Genomic DNA, 20,636 nt, shown 5'->3' with positions numbered 1-20,636 from the left:
CTCCAGCCAGTGCCTCCACTCCTCTGGAGCCAACATTGTCATAGTTTTGGGGACATCCGGGGACAGCTTCATTGAAAAGTAAGCACGTGGATTGAGCTTTGGAGGACTCCCCTGCCACTGGGAAAGCACTGCTCCCACTCTAGTTGTTAAAGCGTCCACTTCAGTGATGAACGGTAGTTCTGGATTTGGGTGGACCAATGAGGGAGCAGTGGTGAAGGTGTTGTAAGATAAACAGAACCTCAGATCTCCTGAGATATGGACAGTACAAACACATACAGCATTTTGTCTTCACACCCCACAGAGTGAAGTTGCGGGAAAGCTTCTTTCCATCCTGTCCTTCCTACACATTTGTTCCTTCTCCCCCACTTCCTTCCCTTTACACATTCTTTCCTTATATAAAGATTATAATGTTCTGTCAATGCAAGTGAATTAACAGTCATGTTTGGTATAATTTAAAATGTCTCAATGTGACTGGTACAATGGTCTCATCTACATGGAAGTAAACCAAAATATTTTAAGAGTTTAGAGATACTTTGGTTGCAATCATGGGTGTGCCCTTTTCCCAGGGTCCTTCATCCAAACTACCTCCTGTTCCACAACAAGGTGCGAACTCCCTAGGTCTGTGACCCTAATTATACAAATTCAGATTGTAAGTTCATGCCACACATATTTTGTCTTGGTCTGAGTTTTTAAAGGGATAGTTCACCCAAAAATGAAAATTTGATGTTTATCTGCTTACCCCCAGGGCATCTAAGATGTAGGTGACTTTGTTTCTTCAGTAGAACACAAATGATGATTTTTAACTCCAACCATTGCGGTCTGTTAGTCATATAATGCATGTCAATGGGAATTCCATCTATAAGCGTCAAAAAAAACAAACATGCACAGACAAATCCACATTAAACCCTGTGGCTCATGACGAGACATTGATGTCCTAAGACACGAAACATTATTTATATCATTTTTTACATCTAATACACTACTATGTCCAACTGCCTCGAGCATCCAGTGTGTGAGGTCTGAATGCACTCTGATGCAGGAAGTGATCGCTCGCACTTATTGACAATATACACGTGAGAGAACACTTCCGGCATCAGAGCACGTTTTTAGACCTCACCAACCGGATGTTCAAGGCAGTTGGACATGGTGGTGTATTAAAGGTAAAAAATTATATAAATACTGTTCAGTTTCTCACACAAAACGATCGTTTCATGTCTTAAGACATCAATGTATCATCAAGAGCCGCAGAGTTTATTTTGGATTTGTCTGTGCATGTTTTTTTTTTTACTCTTATAGATGGAGTTCCCATTGCCATGCATTATACAACTGACAGACCGTGATGGTTGGAGTTAAAAATCATCATTTGTGTTCTACTGAAGAAACAAAGTCACCTACATCTTGGATGACCTGGGGGTAACAGATAAACATCCAATTTTTATTTTTGGGTGAACTATCCCTTTAGAGAAATGTTGTCAAAGGCGCGTGGCGATTCTGTTGTCAGATCAGCCCATATAATGTGCATTTTTCTAAATGTCAGGTATACATCTTTTTCTGAGCATTTGGTGTTTTGTATTGATCATCTTTGAATTGATTATGTAATTGGCATGATACGTTTACCTGACTAATAAATTGTTACATTTGATTTTATTCTGACTTACTCGGAAATTATTGACTTCAGTAGATTACAATTTATCCATTGTTACCGCAAATCTGCGTCAGGTTAGTAATGGACTAAAGTCCAGTTTTGAGTGGAGCACTGGGGCACGCCAACTGAGAATTTTGAGATCCGAATAACGCTTGGCATTAGTTCAAGTATACTTAGACTGTGAAAGCTAATAAAGGGAATTTCTGTTTAGGGCAACAGAATGTTGACTGACCAACCTAAATAGGGTGAGCCTTACCTCTGTTTAATGTAATGTTACTCAAGCTAAGTGTACATGGGAAACCATGGCATGACCATACCAAAACTACTATTAGAGAAAGTATTGGTCGGCTTATATCTGGAGTAGTGGTCATGGTCTCTGTCTACAGATAATGTTGCTTTAATTCAAGTGTGCACAGATCTATGGGGACTAAATAAAATACTCTTAGATTGAGTGAGCATGGGAGCAACCCTATAAATAGTATAGTCAATTACCTCTGTCTTTCTTACCAAGACTGGCGGGTTTGTGATCATGGGCCCGCATAATTAATGAACGGCCTATGCGAGGACCCTGTGCAACTCTGGCACACGAATGAACGAGAACAATAAGAGTAAACAGAAAAATAGAATAATCAAATGTCTAGATAAATTATAAATATAAATGGTCAATAATCAATTGGCATTCCAACCTAAATTTGAGGTCATAATAAAATGGAGTAAGATAAGAGTTTAATTGGAATTAAACTACCTTGCCACATTGAAAAGACCAAGCGTGCAAGAAACCTTGCCCATCCTATGGGAAAACCGTCATTGGGCCGATTGGGCGGGCCTTACGGTGTCCTTCTGTTGGTGGATTGCTGAGGTGGCACTTTGTGCCCAGGACAGACACTTGAAATTGTTGCAGAGCATAGTGGTGAGTGGAGAACATATCTTGTTAAAATTGGCTATGAAACAGCATAGAAATTGGCAGATCCTAAACATTTTTGAAGATCTTTCACTGTGGAAGGTAGTGCCCATTTCTGGACTGTGTGGACCTTCACCTGGTCCATCTTGACTCCTGCAGCATCAGTGATGGAGGAACTGGATAGAAAGTTGATGAAACTCGCATTTCTCTTTATTGAAACAGAGATGGTTTTCTCATAAGCATTGGAGGCCCTGCGCAATGTGATATCATTGATGTAAATGATCACGAAGTGATGGAGATGGTATCAGAACATCTAATTCATAAATTGTTGGAATACGGAGAGTGAGTTGGTTTAATAATCTATACAAGGCCACAAGCCACCATCCTTTCTTGCCACGAAAAAGAAACTTGAAGAGGCAGGGGAAGTAGAAGGGTATTTAAGGTATTTAAAATGTCTTCTCTTCTCTCCTCCATGGCCTTTTGCTCTGGGATGGAATGTGGGTAGATCTTACCCTTTGGCATCGGAGTCCCAGACAGCAGCTCAATAGCGCAGTTCCATGGCTGAGGAGGTGGTAGTTTGAAGCCAGCAGCTTGCTGAATGCATCCTGGAATGCCAAGTATTCATTTGGAATGTCCACCTTTCAACCTTGATTGGGACTTTCGATTGTGGTAGCTTGGATCATGATGGATGGCCAAACATTCTGATAGGTAGGTCTCTGAAGTAGCCATAGATATTCATTGAAACATCTTTTCCCCCAGGACAATATTTCTCTTGTACTCCATGCAATGTATGGAGAATGAACTTGAAGCCACGGGCATCCTAGGATGATGTCATTGATGTTTAGAGTCTCTTGGCATGGGATTTGCAGGAGGTGGAGATAACGGAGGAGCTTTCCTGATATGAAGTTACCCGCAAAGCCTGAGTCAATGAGAGACTTGGCTGTAATAGACAGGTCAGCAGAGGTAACTATAACGGTGTAATGAGAGATTGGACTGCACTCACCAGATTTCAGGGTGGTCTGACAGGACACTCATGTAAGGGATGACCATGAGCTCCACAGTATGATGATTCTGGATGCATCACTGACTCTGTGGATGAAATGTGAAATGAGTCCACTTGCATTGGTTTGTGTGCTGGTTCTGGAGGTACAGTGGTGGCAACAGCGGGCAGGGATTGCAGGGAAGGTGACTCCTGATGGCATGCAGCCATGTGCTCAGAAATACAGATGGAACACTGGATGTTTTCAAGGCCGATGATGTCAACATGAACGAAAAGTTGCAGCCAAAGAGGAGGTGAGAGACCCTGTCGGTAAGCAGTAATCAGCGCTGCTTTATTTCCAGCCACTAACAGCTGTCAATGTGCAGAATCAGAGAGAATACTCAGTAACTGATGATTTTCCCTGATGCAGCTCATAAAGTTGATCAAGGATGGAGATCTCATTAGCAGATTGACCAAAAACCTCTTTAAAATGGTTGGTTAAAGCATGCAGGGATCTTGTGATGGGGCTGACCTGTTTCCAGAATGTCTTTGCCCATGGGTCTTGGGACTGGCTGGTGGCATTGTTGAAGAAAAGATGGTTTGAAGAAGTAGCACTTGACGCAACTGTTGAACTAGGCTGGTGAAGGGATCGGTGGAATCAGACGCAGCAGCCCTGAAATCCAGGTCTCCAGGACAGATCCTGAGGCTGCCGGGCATATGAAGAGGACAAGGACGACAGACGAGACAGATTGGTAGGTAGATCAGGTGAGTCACTGTAGGTATGAGTGATGAGACCAGACAACGGTTTGAGTGTGAGGTGGAGTCGTGACAATAGTAGCTATAATAGCAGTGAATTTATCTCTCCACACATGTCCCGCATTGTCCAGCAAAATCTCATCTTCTGTCCTGAAACAGAGCAATAACCAGATGGTCACCCTCGTTGCAGGACATGTCTGGTGCAGCTGTGCAATGATCATTTCCACAGTCTATTTTTGCTGTTACTATTTTTCACAGTCATCTTATGACTTTAAGCCCAGGGTAAAGCAAAGAAAAGCAAAACACTTACCAGGAATTGCAAAAATAACTAATGTGGTCGAAATTATATCCAAAGTATATTTTCTATGTGAAATACAATACACAGCATGTTATGAGACAGGATGGTGGTTGGAAAAAAGGCTACACAATGGATGACACTTGTCTAATCATTGAGGTGGAAAAACAAAGTGCATGAGGACTTTTCATACAAAAATGTAAACACTACAGAAAAGGCATGGGAGGCAATTTCATGGATTGCTGGTGTGGATGGTTGTTAGTTTAAATTGTTTGTGATTCTAAAGTTTTGTGTAATAGTATCATGTTTAAATGTTTTGCGACTTGCTTGAGCATCTTAATATCTTAATATATAGTGCTATCAACGTTAACGTGTTAACGTTTGCGATTAATTGTTTTCAGTTTATCGCGTTAAATTTCTTTTTAACACAATTAACGCAGCCTCCATTTTTTCTGTCATGCTTTGGTTAGCGTTACATTATATGATCACACTCTTCTTCATGCAAATGTTTTTAAACCATTCAAGCGTGACAAGATAAAACAGAACGCACTGTCAGAATATCCTGACAGACACACGATGCACTGTATCGTGCACAGAGAGCATACCAGAATCGAGTACTCTTTCGCACTTGAACGAATAATAACACAAACAATTATGCCAAATGTCTGTCGAGTATCCACATAAGAGTAAAAGTCTTAAATAAACATAAAGAGTTGAGATAATGGCACAGTGGGATCTTAAAGTACCAGCAGACACTAATGGCCACTAAAGGCCTTCATTCATAAAAATATGCTGTTAAAGAAGTACTAGTATACTAAACAAGTACTAAAGTTTAGTATACTAAATTGGTATACTCAAAGTATTTTGGTGTTGAGGTCCAACTAAATGTACTTTTTGATTGTGCTAAAGTGAAACTATTGCAAGTATACTTTAGGTACACTTTAATGCGAATGTCTGTGATTGCTGATGTTGTATCCACCTTATTCCAACGCCCCACGACGCTTTGCACGAATTATGGGAGTAATTTCCGTTAAACTGTAAACAGTCAGTGATAGACACTATGATCTTTTTAAACTGGGTACAATAAGATGACATTATTCTACTCACCCTTCAACCAATGAACAATAAATGGACATTTAAAAGTGTGAAAGCATCAACAACGTAATTTCAACAAGCCATGTAAAGGTGTGATTTTTTCCACAGCAATAACGGATGGGTTGAACATATGCTATAGTTATATATATATGCATTATGTAATACATTGCCTTAATAAAAAAGGTCATGAACGTCAGCATTGTGTGATACCAGTGAAACAAACCTGGAAAGAGATGTGAGGCTTTGAGGAGATTCTTTGTGCATTCCAGTGAATTATTAATGGGATGTATTGTAAATTATATAGAGAGAACAGACCACAAATGTACAGTATATGCTGTCCTTTTTCATACTATTACAGCAGTATGCAAAGAGACAAAATAAAATATTCTGGAGGATAGAAAGCAGCTGCTGAAAAGAGCTCTTGCCATCAATATTTTTGTTATAACATATTACAATACCAAGCGTTATGTCATTCTCATGATGTCTGAAAATAAAACATGAAAGAAATTGACAGCTGATTCAGTCAAGCTGACAGATAAGCTTTAATTGTAGGGCAACCATATGATTTGAAACGATAAGTTTCAGTTTTTTTTAATGGAAGTTCACCAAACCGGAAGTGGAACCCGTAATTTGAAACGCAGTAGGCTAGTCAGGAATAAGGCTAGTCAATAATCCTCACACTTCATGTTTTTGACCTCCCTGAGCTGTTGTTTGTGCCCCAATCTTATGCACCAAAAGCATACTTTTGCAGTGTGTTTTTATATTTGAATTAACCCTAATTATCAAACTAATAATATAATAATATGTTGTCAGTGGCCTACAAATGAACTGGCCTGATTAGCTGCTTCAGATGTGTTTGAGTAAGGGTTGGAAATAAACTCTTAAGCACAGTGAGTCTGCAATAAAAGGCTGTAAAACTCTCTCTGTCTCTCACTTTCACTCAATCACACACACACACACACAGAGGGTGATATGTGTGTCGAGTTTCATCCAATTTGAAGCATGTTAACGGCTTCAAAAACGCCAAAGAATATTATAAAAGTTTGATGTGTTGCCAAGGCAACTATGTTTGAGATATCACAATTCTTTTCAAAGGTCTACATCTGCCATGTTTTGACATTATTGTGGTGAAGTTTGAAGCAAATCGGATAAAAATAGAATGGTGATCTCAAAGCATTTTGAAAGTGACACGCTTCCTGCTGCCAGTTGGTGGCAGTATAACTTTGACTCACAATAGTCACATCCATGTGATCTGACTATTACAACCAACACACTTGTGAAGTTTCATAAAGATCAATTTATGCAGTTATATATTAAGTTATAACACATTTCCTGTTTCCCTTTTCTCGCCATAAATTCGTTGCCTCGCCACAGCCAAACCGTTTGAGATATCAAAAATCCGCTGGCAATTTTTCATTATCAATGTCTTGACTTCATGCTGACTGAGTTTGGTGGTGATCGGATTAATTGCCTAGGAGGAGTATATCAAAGTCCAGAGCATGCGTTTTTCAAACAACCCATAATAGCTGACTTCCTGTTGAGGTGACGTATAACTTAGAGTACGAAAGTTGTTTGGCCCGATAAAGTCTATAGATGTGTCCCAATTCAGGGTCCGCGCACTTCGAAGTGCATGAAAGGGGTGGGGTTTTGGAGTGGAGGGTTGCCAGGTCTGCGCAACAAAACCATCCCAAAAGTAGTGTAATCACAGTACAAGTGTATAAGTATCCCAATCCCAGACATGGCAACAATGAGCCGAGTGTCCTTACATGGCTAGCGGCTGTGTGACAGACAGCTGACAGTTGACGTTTATGTGTGCATCAGAGCCGTTAAATATGAATAAATATGTTTTTTGACGGCTCTGGTGTGCATTTTAAATTTTGTGACTTTCTATTGGGTTTTTACATGCTTCACTGCCGGCGACGATGGGACACTGTACCAAAATATGTATGGTTAAACTATGTAATGTTAGTTTTATATCATTCGCAATAGTTAACCTTGTTTGTTTTTTTATATTAAATTATGTTACATTTATGTTAACTGTGAAAATATGCATTCATATTTCTACATTTATTCTGTATTTAAGTCTGAATTTAAAGTACAATACTTTAGGATTGTATTCAACAGCACTCCATCTCAGAGACAAATACTGTATTTATGAAAACCAGATATTACAGTTTGATTTAGATATTGGTGAACACGGGGCATTGCTTACATTTATGTGAATTCACACAGAACTCCTGTCGTCACTGGCGCGCAAAGAATTGTGGGATAGTGTAGGCCGCGAAGTGTTCTGAAATCGGCGCTTCATTCCACTGGGAAACAGAGAGGGTGCACTTGAAGTCGCTCTCGAATTACGTCATCCCTCCTCGCGCCGCGGTGAATCGCACTTCAAAGGCCGTTTTCCCCCCACTTTTCTCAAGAACAGAATAGTGCATAAAATGGGCACATTAAAATGGGCACATTAAAATGTGTCGATATCAATATTATTTAAATGTCACTTTGTCAATGAAACAGCCTAATTTCTGTACAGCTTATTTTTGTGATGCAAGTTAAAAATGAAATGCATAAGTTATAGCCTACATTATGCTTGTAAAGTAATTTATTTGTAAATGAGCCAGAGTAATTTCTAATTACTATAATTTTTCTGTTTGATAATTAATTTTTTTTTACGCATATTCACGTCTGTAAATAAAATAATTGTTCTGTTAATTGTTTATTTCTTTTATGCAACTTATAATTTTACATGAAACATTTTACATATACAACATATACAATAATTTTTTCATCATGTAAATTAAATATTTTTACATTAAAATACATTGTTCTATACATTACTTAAGTACCTTTACAACTGTTTACAACAGAACTTAGGTTGAACATCAACAACGACTGAGATGGAGTGCAGTTGAATAAAATCCTAAAGTACTGTACTTTAAATTCAGACTTAAATACAGAGTAAATGTATAAATATGAATGTATATATTTTCACATTTAACATAAATTTAACATAATTTAACATAAAAAGCAAACAAGGTTAACTAGTTGCTAACGATATAAAACTAACATTACATAGTTTAACCATACATATTTTGGTCCAGTGTCCCGTCGTCGCCAGCAATGGAGCATGTCAAAACCCAATAGAAAGTCATAAACTTTAAAATGCACACATAAACGTCAACTGTCAGCTGTCTGTCACACAACCGCTAGTCATGTAACAACGCTCGGCTCATTGTTGCCATGTCTGGGATTGGGATACTTTTACACTTGTGCTGTGATTAGACTACATTTGGGATGGTTTTGTTGCGCAGACCTGGCAACCCTCCACTCCAAAACCCCACCCCTTTCATGCACTTCGAAGTGCGCGGACCCTGAATTGGGACACATCTTATATGTGTACCGAGTTTTATACTTGTATGTGCAAGCGTGTTAGATATATGGACCACGTTTTCTGACCCAATTCAAGGGGGCGCTGTCGAGCCCCTCTGCCACGCCCGGGTACCAGCTTTTCTCCGGCTGTAATGGCTGCGGGTTCTGACCCGTGTGCAAAATTTCAGTTTTTGAGCATGTTAAGGGCCCCAAAAACCCCAAAAACTTAGAAAAAATAAAAAATAACAATAATCCTAAAGAAAACAAAAGGGCCTTCAGCCCCTTACAGGGCTTTGGCCCTAATAATCCTTAGAAGAACAAGAGGGCCCTTCGCCATTTCATTGGCTTGGGCCCTAAAAACAATAGGGACTTCAGCCCCTTGGGCTTTGGCCCTAATAATAATAATCCTAAAGAAAACAAAAGGGCCTTCAGCCCCTTACAGGGCTTTGGCTCTAATAATAATAATAATAATAATAATCCTAAAGAAAACAAAAGGGCCTTCAGCCCCTTACAGGGCTTTGGCCCTAATAATAATAATAATAATAAACGGAGCAATTCCAATAGGGTCCTCATACAATCGGTGCTCGGGCCCTAATAATAATAATAATAATAATAATAATAATAATAATAAACAGAGCAATTCCAATAGGGTCCTCACACCATCGGTGCTCTGGCCCTAATAATAATAATAATAATAATAAACAGAGCAATTCCAATAGGGTCCTCACACCATCGGTGCTCGGGCCCTAATAATAATTAAAGCTGCAAGCAGCGATGAAAGGGCCCTCGCACCTGGGCTCACCGCCATCCGTTGGCCTCAGAAAAACAGCTAACAGTGGGCGACATGCATGTGAGCGAGTAAATAGAGGAGCAGGGGCGTAGCACCAAATTTTGGGCCCTGGGTACAAACCATCTTGCTGGGCCCCCGTACCAAATACCATAGTGATACCAATGGGTGGGGTATTGCATTTTTATCATAAAAACACTTAAAATGTAAACGAAATAAGCCACACTCTGATTAATATATTTTTGTTTTATTGTCAAAAGTACTACTACTTACTGAGATGACAAAAGGTCTAGCAGGTCCAAACCTGGACTATGAATATCAACCTCATCTTCTATTTCTGCCTCTGCTACAAGAGGAGATAAGCAAAATGGGTACATTGTTATTGTACACATTTAAACTTTAAAGGGATAGTTTACCCAAAAATGAAAATTCTGTCATCATTTACTCACCCTCAAGTTGTTCCAAACCTGTATGACTTTCTTTCTTCTGCTGAACACAAAAGATATTTTGAAGAAAGTCGGTAACCAAACGACTGATGGACCCCATTGACTTCCATAGTAGGAAAAAAAAAATTATATGGAAGTCAATGGGGACCAGCAACTGTTTAATTACCAACCTTCTTTAAAATATCTTCTTTTGTGTTCAGCAGAAGAAAGAAAGTCATACAGGTTTGGAACAACTTGAGGGTGAGTAAATGATGACAGAATTTTCATTTTTGGGTGAATGATCCCTTTAAAGTTTAAATGTGTACAATAATGTACCCATTTTGCTTATTTCCTCTTGACACTTAATTACTAAGTGTTAAAACAGGAAATTCCGCTAAAAGCTCACCTTGTCTCACTGTCACATCCACCTCACTGTCCCTGCTTTCACCTGGCCATGATGAGGGGCCTGCTGCTGCAAGGTCTGAAACTGAAATATATGGCTTCAAATGGTTACTAAAATATCCTTTATTGTCACAATACCTTTTTTAAAGTGTAGGCTAAGTACAAGTTAATTGCTGATTATTTGTCTGTTTAAAATAATTGCAGACTATAGAATCACATGGTACAGTAACCGCCAAACTAGACATTCAGTCTTTGAATTACGTTTTAAAATAATTCATTTTCAATCATTAAGATGTGCATTAAACTGAGAACAATCCTGTACTTAATGTAAGAGCGTGCGCAAGCTAATTTGCATAACAATGCGGTAAAATAGGTGCTAACGATCTGTGTTTTCACGGATGTTAGATTTTGACAATGGAGGGAAATATACAGTGTTTTCATGAAAACTTCTGACTCTGGGGAGAACTGCAGCAGAAGAGGAGACAAGCTGCGCAGCTGCCTGGAGTGGCAGTGTGTTGAGCTCCCAGCTCCGCCTCCGTCTGCTTCTCACTCCCTGTTATTTACCCAGAAATATTGTTTGCTCGCTATGTAGGGTGTGATACTATAAAGTATTGGTATATTATTCAAATAGAGTACGAACATAAATGTATGCTATTCTACCTGGAGTAGATATTTATGTTAAAACAATGTCAATGCTCGATGATGCATTTGGAGCTCACCTTTCTTTTCAAAAAACTGAGTGAGCAACTGCTTGCCCTCATTTGCCTTTCTCTCTTTAATCTTCTTTTCTTTTCGTTTTTGAGCCCCTGATTTTCCTTTCTTAAGGAAAGACATGACTCTTCCCCTGTCTTCCTAGCTCATATCACGGCTAACTCCAGCTCTTGTCTCATTAACTGATTCACTGCAGGTCCGCAGCAGAAGCACCTGACCTGCGGGTCGTACCATTTACATTGATTCGAGAGGGGTGGTGGGGCCCTGCACAGCATGAAAATGACTTTTTTTTTATACCAAACCAGTGCCTAACTACAAGTTTAGTTTTGCACAGGAACTTTTTTATTTGTACATAAATGCTATACAAATGTTAATGCATGTATATAAAACGGACTTCTAAGGGGCCCCCCCTGCCTCGGGCCCTGGGTACTCGGTACCCTTTACCCCCCCAGTCGAGACTGTCCTCGCTGCAGCCTGTAGCACGATGACGTAGCTGGATCAGATCCAACGCGTACTGGACGTTGTTACGCGCATGCGCGGTGGTGTGTTTTGGTGACGTCATAGACGCATGCGTAGTAGAGAGGTGGTAAACGATCGCACGTGCTTTGCTTTGGTCTTCCAAGAAGAGTCTACAGAAAAACGCTGGACCAATTAACAGTGATTGTATATCGGTAGGTAATTAATCTGTGTAATTTTCATTTAATGTTTTGTTGTTTCAACATGTATATTCTTGTGTAGTGTTATGTATCCAAAGCGGTGTAAACGTGTTTAGCTGACATGACTTGAATAATGCTCACAGCGATTCTCATTTTAATTTTATACTTCAGTAAATAACTATGTGGATAGACTGTAGGGCTAGTGTAAATTTACCCTGATTTTCCTCGGCTAATAAATACTTACTATTGCATTGTTCTAGAATAGATGAATGTCTTTAAAAAGGGCAGTTGTCCAGTAATTTCAAGGTGCACAAGGTGCTGTAGCCAGTACCACTGCCCTTTTTGTGAGATGTACAAAAACACATCACAACTATCCATTGATAACCATGTAGAGAATCATCTAAAATTGGCAGTACATCATGATGGTGAGTATAATTTCACCTTTACTAATTTTATTTTGATTTGAGTAATTTGATCAGAGTAATGCATGTCATATGTGTGTAACTTTTCCCCCCAGATTTTGTGATTGTTAAGTGCAATTCACACTGTAGAGAAAATGCACATTTTCACTGCTGTTACTGTCCTGCTACAGTAATAAGAAAAGTGCAGTTAATTACTCATCTTAAAAAATGTAAACAAAAGTTGGCTATTCCTGGCCAGGAAGCTCAATCTCCACTCCTGCATAGCCCAGCAGCCACTGCTCCACTTTCTACTATTTCAGTACAGACTTCTCATGTCATTACACAGGCGCCTCCCCTGTCTTGCCCCATGGCTATCCAAACATCTTCATCTCCAGTTACCTCCGTGTTTCAGTCTCCAGCAATGAGACAGTCTTGGACAGGTCCCTTATGTCAATCTTTGCAACCTGTGACAACGTGCCCTCTTTCTGAAGCTCCATTTCCTCTTTCTGCATCCACCCAAGTACTTCCATCTCCGACTACTTCCTCTGTCCTGGTTCCACCAGAGCAACCAACAGTAAAGCGTCCTCAACTAAAGAAGAACAGAATCAGATGTGATCATTGTGATATGGAATTGAATAAAAAGAACTTGCGAGTTCACATTAGAAGAAGGCACACCACAGTTAAAGAGGCCATCACATTAGAAAGACATTTACTTTGTCAGGTCATTGACAGTAAGCATGGAATTTTTGCAGTGGCAAAATCTTTCAGTGCACCATCAATACCCATCCATGTTCAAAAAAGGATCTGGGGTGTGAATGATAAAGTTATGTGTGAACTAGACCTCTGTAATGCTAGTGCTGATTTTGCACAAAGGAGTGGCCTGAAACCATTTGAGTGCTGCCATCTTATGTCTTTAGCTTTCTGTCCCAAAGATGATGGCAGTTCTGTTAATCTCAAAGAGGAAACCCTAAACGAGATGGTGAAAGAAAAATGGTTTGGAGAAAGTAGGAAAGATGCATGCATCGAAAGGCAATGCATGGCAAACAAAGAAGATGTGCCACTTTCTGTAGCGATCACATTTGCTGGACCCTCAACAAAAAAATATATATCAGTGTATGAGCCAAAAATGTCTTATTACTGCAGACTTGGAAGAGTGACTGTTGTATATGACAGTAAGAAGATCACGTGGGCCTGTCCATGTAATAAAATCAAACAGTCGTGTATTCACAAAGCAATAGCTAAATGGCATTTGTTTCAATGTCAGAGAGCTCTCTTCCAGAAGGTGAAGAGCACCGAAAGGATTGATTCCATGCAGATTCCTCAGCAGCAGTCTGAGAGTGTTGATGACTGTAGTGATCATCAGTACCCACCTAATGATGATGGCATGGAGAGGATGGTGCGCTATTTGATGAAAAATAAATCTCTGCCTGTGGACCTTCCTCAAAATTTGGTTAGTGGTCTACAACATGGAAGTGAATTTAGACACCAACTAATTCCTGAAGAAACATTCTGCTCCGAATGTGAAGGTAATCATGTTCTAAGTGACCCAATTATTATAACCTCACGAGCAAAGATTCTGACCTTTGGTAGTTGAAGGTAAATATTGTTAAATAAAACATTCAAATTGTTTAAAGAGTGTACTGTTATTTTGTATTTAACTTTTCTGCTCTCTGTTAAGGAATTTCAACTTACTACAAAGTATGTAGCAACTGCAGCATGATGTACAGGTACCAGGAATTCACTGATGGTATCCATAACTTCAATGACCATCTTCTGCTCTCTCTTCACTTGTGTGTAATTCTCCGCAATGCTCTTCAGGTAATATGTGTAGCTATTGATGTTGATATTGTTTTGTGTAGTAAGTATTATCTTATGTAACATAGTCTTTTTTTCTTTATACTCTATGAATATGCCTAGAATCACACTGCTGTTAGCAGAGTAATGAGCATACTTGAAGCTACTGCTAAAGCAAAATTCCCCAGCAAAGACACAGTGCTCCATGCTTACCTCCACTTTGAAGCCTTGAGCAGCCATGTTTATTCTTACACCTGCATCAATTGCGGTTATTACCCCAAAGTGGTGATTATGGATCTCCACAAGAAAGGTGTCTTCAGTATTCCTTGTAAGTATGTGTTGCGTACATTGTATTACAAATGCTTTCTAAAAACAGCATGTTCCTGATTTGTGAATTTGTGTTTTGCAGTCAGTGAAATAGCCACACCACCATCAGATTTCAAGGGTGATACAAACATTGTCTCTTTTTGGGAATCCGTAACGATGGAGATGATTGGCCGGGGATTTCTTTCAAGTAAGTTATTTAATGTGTAATATTATTTAGGTCTGTGTAACTAAAGAAACAATTTACACACTGTATTTCTCTTAAGGTGGCAGGAAAAATCCCTTTGTAGTTTGCCCAAGTTATGATTGTTGGGCTCCTTGGATTGGCCCTAATACCCGAAAGTCAGACATTGTTCTAAACACTGAGCATGCAAAACTGCAAAAAACTAAGTCCTGTGATGTTCCAGATCTTGACGTCACAGAGGAAAGGTTAGGTGATGAGCTCTTTAATCTTAAGGTAAGAACACATGCACAACATCTAATTATGTTTTGCAACAATTTTGGTTATAACCAAAGCCTGTCATATGTTTAGGTTGATGCAGTGAGGAAGCTGTGCAAAGAATGTGGATTGGACACAAAGGGATCAAGGATGGATCTTGTGTTACGTTTGCGAACAGAGATGCAAAACCGTTCTGCGTACGACAAAATCTTCCAGCAGATTTGGGGTGCTTCTGGTAAATTGCCTAACTCTCATCACTTAAATGTCTATATAATAATAATACATTTAATAATGCATAAATATGTAGCTTTGATTGAAGAACAAATGTCACAGGAGTTTATAGATGTATCCCGATGGACACTTTAATTTTCAGCAAAGCATTAATTGGAAGATGCAACATGGGTTAATTCTTTTTTTATAATTTAGTTTATTACAAAAAATAAACTTAATTATAAAAAAAAACTAAGTTAATAGTTGAAGTGTTATTTTTATTTTTTATTTATTTATTTATTTTGTAATGTTATGATTTGAAATATATTTTTTACATTGTACTTTCTTTAAATTGTGCTTTGTACATTTCTCTTAGGTGGCTGGGCAGTCATTACATGTCCATGTGGAATAGTGTATTCCATCAAATTCAACATAAGAGCAGAATCTCCCAGAGACTTTGCGGACTTGCTGCTGAGTTGGAAGCACTTTCCTAATGTTGTAATATACGACTTTGCTAGAGGACTTGCAGCACACGTAAATCTTCGTGAAGCAGATTCTCTACCTTTCAGTCCCCATGAAGGGAGACTTGCTGAACCAACTACAGCAAATATCCAGCTAGCAAAGGAAGGCAAGCTCAAAGTTAATCTACCATGGTTGAAAAATAAGGAGAATGAGGATACCAACTGCCATCCTTTGACAGGATCATCAGAGCATTATGCTTTGTATGACAGATTCCATGAATTCAACACCAAAGACCCAAGAGATGCTCTTAGAAGAATCCAAGTAGTCCCAGAACTTTGTGGATGGGTAAATACTCAAACCGCAGAGCAACTTTTTGCTGCAATGCGCAAAAACAATTATTTCCTGAACATGCTCACGCCATCAGGACACACATTTTTGATGCGCAACATCATTCACCATTATAACACGGCACAGAATAAGAACATGGAGGACAGCCTAAGAAAATTTGTATCACCAAGTGATCAGTTAACCTTCAATGGTTATGGTCAGATAGTACTTGGTAAGTTTTTATTTATTTTTTTTAAATCTTACAATGACCATTCATTTTTTCATGTATTGTAAAAATCACTTTTTCTTGTACTGTATGTGAAGGTACAACTCCACAGTCCCTAAATGATAGTGAGAGACACACCTGTGATATTACACAAATAGACCAAGTACACTGTAAGTAATGTCATTATAAACACTGCACTTGCAAAATCTCACTTCACTTAATAAATACAGTTTTATCTCTTTTCAGACCCCAGCCAAGGTTCAGTGATTGACATGACAGCCCTACAAAATGTGCAGCCAAACAGGGCATGCTGGATGCATCCACAAAGCAGTGACCAAATAAAGATGGTATGTTGAATTGTTTTGCATTTTTATGCAAAGTGTATAATCATATTTACACTTGTTTTTGTTTTTATAGATAAAAAATGCTTTAAATGAAAAGGAATCACAACAACAATTTTTGGCTCAAGTAGGAGCAACAATTCTGGTCAGATCAGATTTTATTACCTTGGGACATCCAAATGATGTTGAAGGGACTGTGAGTATTATCACACGCAATATCATGCTTTTGTTTTGCGATAAGTGAATATTAAATTTGGTTTCTCTCAAATTATTACAGATTTTGAATGCCTGCCTTTCAATGGTCAGAGATATTGCTGACTTAAAGGTAAAGATTTTATATATATCTTCTGTATAGAACTGTTTTTTTTTTTTTTTTTGATTGAGAAAGTGTGCACAAGTGATCCTTTATTAACTGTAATTTTAAATGGTATCTAACAGAACATAAAGGTCCATTGTTTTAGCTCGTATGTGACAGTGACATGGTTGCCACCATTGTGTGCAGACCCTTCAGCTAACTTACCTGTAAGTATGACTGAAATGTTTAATAGAAGTTAACTAGGGTCATTTTAGGTGACTTTTAAAAATGTTTGTTGTCTGTATTAGGATCATATAGCAGAATGTGACTTCATCTTACTTCCTTCCTGGGCATCAAACCATTGGATGATATGTGTAAGTCTATTGTGTTTAAATTATCAGTTCTCCTTAATGCAAGTAACACTGAAATATTTTGACATAACTAACAGTTGTGTCTTCCAAGAATCATTTAATAGAACCAGTTTTACAGATCATGAAACCAAAAAGCAGAGAGATGTATTTGCTTGATTCACTGCACGGCACTGACTTCACCGATTGTCGTTACATTGATCCCTACAGGTTTTTTCAGAAAAAATATTAAGAGTTCAAAAGAAGTTCAGGATTATGGTAGTTCTGTTTTGTGCCATACATCCTTTTGCATGCATTTTTTTTTTTTGTTTTATGGCTCATTTTTCATTGATGCTTAAACTATTTAAATCTACCTTTATCACTGGAATTATATTTTATATACAAAGAAAGTTTTTATACAATGATAAATGAGCCAAGGATTTGTTTGGGGTTGTTCCACCCTTTTTTTTTTTTGTTTATTAGTATTTAATTATTATTTTTATTCCATTTTTGTTTTAATTGTTGTTGTTGTTGTTGTTGTTGTTGTTGTTGTTGTTGTTGTTGTTGTTTAAATGCTTTGTAGAATACTTGCACAGCAACTACATCCTGGGCTGTGGAAAGAGTATGGACGTGATGATCTCAATGTAAGCAGTTTTCTTGTTCTCACTAAATTCCATTTTAGATATTCAACCCCATTGTTTTTGATTGTATTTTTGAGTAATTATAATATGTTTATTTCAATTTAACTCAACAGGGTGCTCCAAGGCAGAATTGTTCAAATAACTGTGGAGTGTTTGTGTTGATGGTAGGAAGAATTGTTTAACAATAAGAAATATTTATTTTCCTTGATAGCTTTGTCAGATTGCTGTCTTTCATTGTTAATTTATTTTTTAGTTTATGAGAAAAATCAATATCCAACAAACTTAACATATTTATACAATCAAACAAAACCATTTAATTAAAGTTCATTACTATTGTTTATGTCTGTTTTGATGTAACTTACTATTAATGTTACACAGTACGCACTCTATGTTGTAATGGGAGGCATCTTTGATTTTGCTGAGGTGAGCTATCAAAACTAATAATTTGGGAAAAAGTTTATTCTCAAAGGGTGATTGTGATTTACATTAAGCATGTTTTCCAGTCTGACATGGCTGCAGTAAGGAGATGGTGGTGCTTGCTCCTGCTAACAAATTATCCTGTGAAGTAAGCCTATTTACAAGTACTTCCAATAAATAAAACATATTTATTAGTAGTAGTAGGTGATGGAGGAGTAGAAGTAGCGTTTTTTTATCCTCTCTTTAATAATGTTAATTTGCACAGTATTTGGTGTTTTATGGTAAATTTTTTTTCTCCTCTGTGGACTACTTTTATAGGGAAACTAGTTCACTTTTTTTTGTTTTTATATGTAATTTAAGATCAGATGCTGAAAGAAAGCTACTCAGAAAAAGGCGCAAAGAAATGAAAACAGGTATACCTTTTAAAATAGGTTTGTAACAACTAATCTGACAACTGATGATAAAATGTTCAAGTTCCTTTTTCCATAAATATTTCATGATTGATGTATTGGTGTGATCTTTCTTTCTTTCTTTCTTTCTTTCTTTCTTTCTTTCTTTCTTTCTTTCTTTCTTTCTTTCTTTCTTTCTTTCTTTCTTTCTTTTTTGGAGAATTGGAAATGGAAGCAGAGGCTGATTACATAAGTAAGGTGGGAGTTTTCCCTATTCCAAATGTTATTTTTAACATTTTAAATGTATGCTATTATTTGACTATTATTTTTTATAGAAGAATTTTAACCAATTAGTTTTTTTCAGCAGATGCCACCTGAGATCCTGAGACATATCCTCATGAATGTGGTCAAAGAAGATGGAGATGTGGCCTTCTTCAGACGGTCTCTGACGTGCTGGCTTTTCCATGATGTTGTTTGTGAGGCATCATTCAGAAAAGAGGCTCATTTTGCCTGGCTTGACAGTAAGTTTTCATTTTAGTTTTTTTTATATTTATACCAGTAGATGGTTCTACACCATTAAGTTTAAGCTGCAAATGCATTTTAAGCTTTGCTCAGAACTTTTTATTGCTTTAAATCTCTCTTACAATAGGTGTTGTCAACTGGAGTGCATACTCCAGTGACTACAAGGAGATGTACCGAGTGCCATATAAAGTGACCAGTTGCCTTTGTTGTGGGGACTTATTTAAAGACTTCCCGCCAGGCTATGTTGGAGATGGAAGGAAAGGAATCCTTCGTGCATTTCACTCGACCAAAGAGTTTGAAGGTTACTGCTCAGCAGACTGCTTCATCTGTGACGGCAATCACTATAGCCCCAAGGACAGCAATTTAGAAAGTTAAATATAAATGGTCACTTGAGTGGCAACTGCTTGATCTGACTGCTGTGTTTGTATATTGAACTTTTTCAAATTAATAAATTTAATAAATGTACTTGCATGTCTTGCAGACACTGCGCAGCAAATTAAGATGAATCTTATGTACAGATCTGTTGAAAACAAGACAATATAGCACTTTTGTTTATTTTGACATCTGACAAGTTTTTTTTTTTTTTTTCTTGGTGCTGCTAATATTTTTGCATTTTTCCCATGAATGTGTACTGGTATTTTAAGTTACAGACTTTATTGTACCTTTTTTTTGGATTAAAATTACAGAGACTATTGACTCATTTTTGCTTCCACTCAACAGCAAATATGACCTGAATAAAATAAAATGGCTTTATTTTAAAATGTTCTATAAACATGCATTAAAAAATAATACTTGCGGTGACATTATGCTATTAATACATCAAATTTAGGTTTAAAAACTCTAAAATTGTGTGATTTAAAATGTTGTCCAGACAACTATTTTGCATGTGTGTAGAGAAACTGTAAATAATATAGATCTTTAAATAAATGTAAATAATAACTTATCACTGTTCAATTAGATTATCATCTTAATACAATATTGAGCATGCGTGTCACTTAAGAGTAGCGCATGCGCATTATAATCCATAGATTATAGGTAGTGCGCATGCGTCTATGACGTCACCAAAACACACCACCGCGCATGCGCGTGACAACGTCCAGTACGTATTGGATCTGATCCAGCTACGTCATCGTGCTACAGGCTGCAGCGAGGACTTCTTGCCCCAGTCCGACGCCCCTGTACAGGAGAATTATGGCAAAATCATGTAAAAGTGCTACACTTCCTGCTTCCAACAGGTGGCGCTATATCTAACTGAATATTGTCATATAGATGTCTTTAGGCCAGGACTCTAATAAAACATGTGAAGTTTGGGTCAGATCAGACATAGTATGCCCGAGTTACAACAGCTTCCTCTTTCATGGCGAAACTTTTACATATACTGAGTTACGACAGCCAGAAAAACACTAATGTTAAAAGTCAAGGTCAAGAGCCCAACTAAAGCAAACACTTTCCACCATGATGGTGACATCAAACTTTATTATTT

The 20,636-nt window shown here is 37.9% G+C and overlaps 2 protein-coding genes across 13 annotated transcripts in view; one reads left to right on the top strand and one right to left on the bottom strand.

Moving 5' to 3' along the window:
* Positions 1–20,636, bottom strand: part of fgf12a (fibroblast growth factor 12a) — a 404,326-nt gene that overhangs the window by 27,340 nt on the left and 356,350 nt on the right. The gene's annotated exons all lie outside the window — the stretch shown is intronic.
* Positions 11,922–19,137, top strand: LOC137003706 (HMG domain-containing protein 3-like). 10 transcript variants are annotated; one of them, XM_067363973.1, is made up of 22 exons: positions 11,922–12,033; positions 12,279–12,443; positions 12,536–13,945; positions 14,098–14,237; positions 14,337–14,541; positions 14,623–14,727; positions 14,804–14,994; positions 15,070–15,211; positions 15,563–16,207; positions 16,300–16,371; positions 16,448–16,548; positions 16,619–16,738; positions 16,820–16,867; positions 16,981–17,064; positions 17,146–17,211; positions 17,768–17,828; positions 17,939–17,989; positions 18,204–18,248; positions 18,329–18,390; positions 18,603–18,655; positions 18,852–18,884; positions 18,999–19,137. In XM_067363973.1, exons 2-16 carry the CDS (start codon positions 12,284–12,286, stop codon positions 17,816–17,818), a joined length of 3,540 nt encoding a protein of 1,179 aa, XP_067220074.1. In that variant the 5' UTR covers positions 11,922–12,033; positions 12,279–12,283; the 3' UTR covers positions 17,819–17,828; positions 17,939–17,989; positions 18,204–18,248; positions 18,329–18,390; positions 18,603–18,655; positions 18,852–18,884; positions 18,999–19,137. The 10 variants fall into 10 exon arrangements, with proteins under 10 accessions (XP_067220074.1, XP_067220075.1, XP_067220077.1 ...); XM_067363974.1 differs by having other exon boundaries at positions 18,996–19,132; XM_067363976.1 differs by having other exon boundaries at positions 18,870–18,884; positions 18,999–19,128.

This window comes from Chanodichthys erythropterus, chromosome 16 (genome assembly GCF_024489055.1).
Source record: "Chanodichthys erythropterus isolate Z2021 chromosome 16, ASM2448905v1, whole genome shotgun sequence".
NCBI lineage: Eukaryota > Metazoa > Chordata > Actinopteri > Cypriniformes > Xenocyprididae > Chanodichthys > Chanodichthys erythropterus.
This window is presented reverse-complemented; position numbering and strand designations above follow the sequence as displayed.

Coding starts and splice junctions, on each gene's coding strand:
- LOC137003706 (XM_067363970.1), top strand. CDS start 12,284: ATGAATGTCTTTAAAAAGGGCAGTTGTCCAGTAATTTCAAGGTGCACA. Junction 14,995..15,069: donor ATGAGCTCTTTAATCTTAAG/GTAAGAACACAT, acceptor TCATATGTTTAG/GTTGATGCAGTGAGGAAGCT. Junction 16,549..16,618: donor GCAGTGACCAAATAAAGATG/GTATGTTGAATT, acceptor TTGTTTTTATAG/ATAAAAAATGCTTTAAATGA.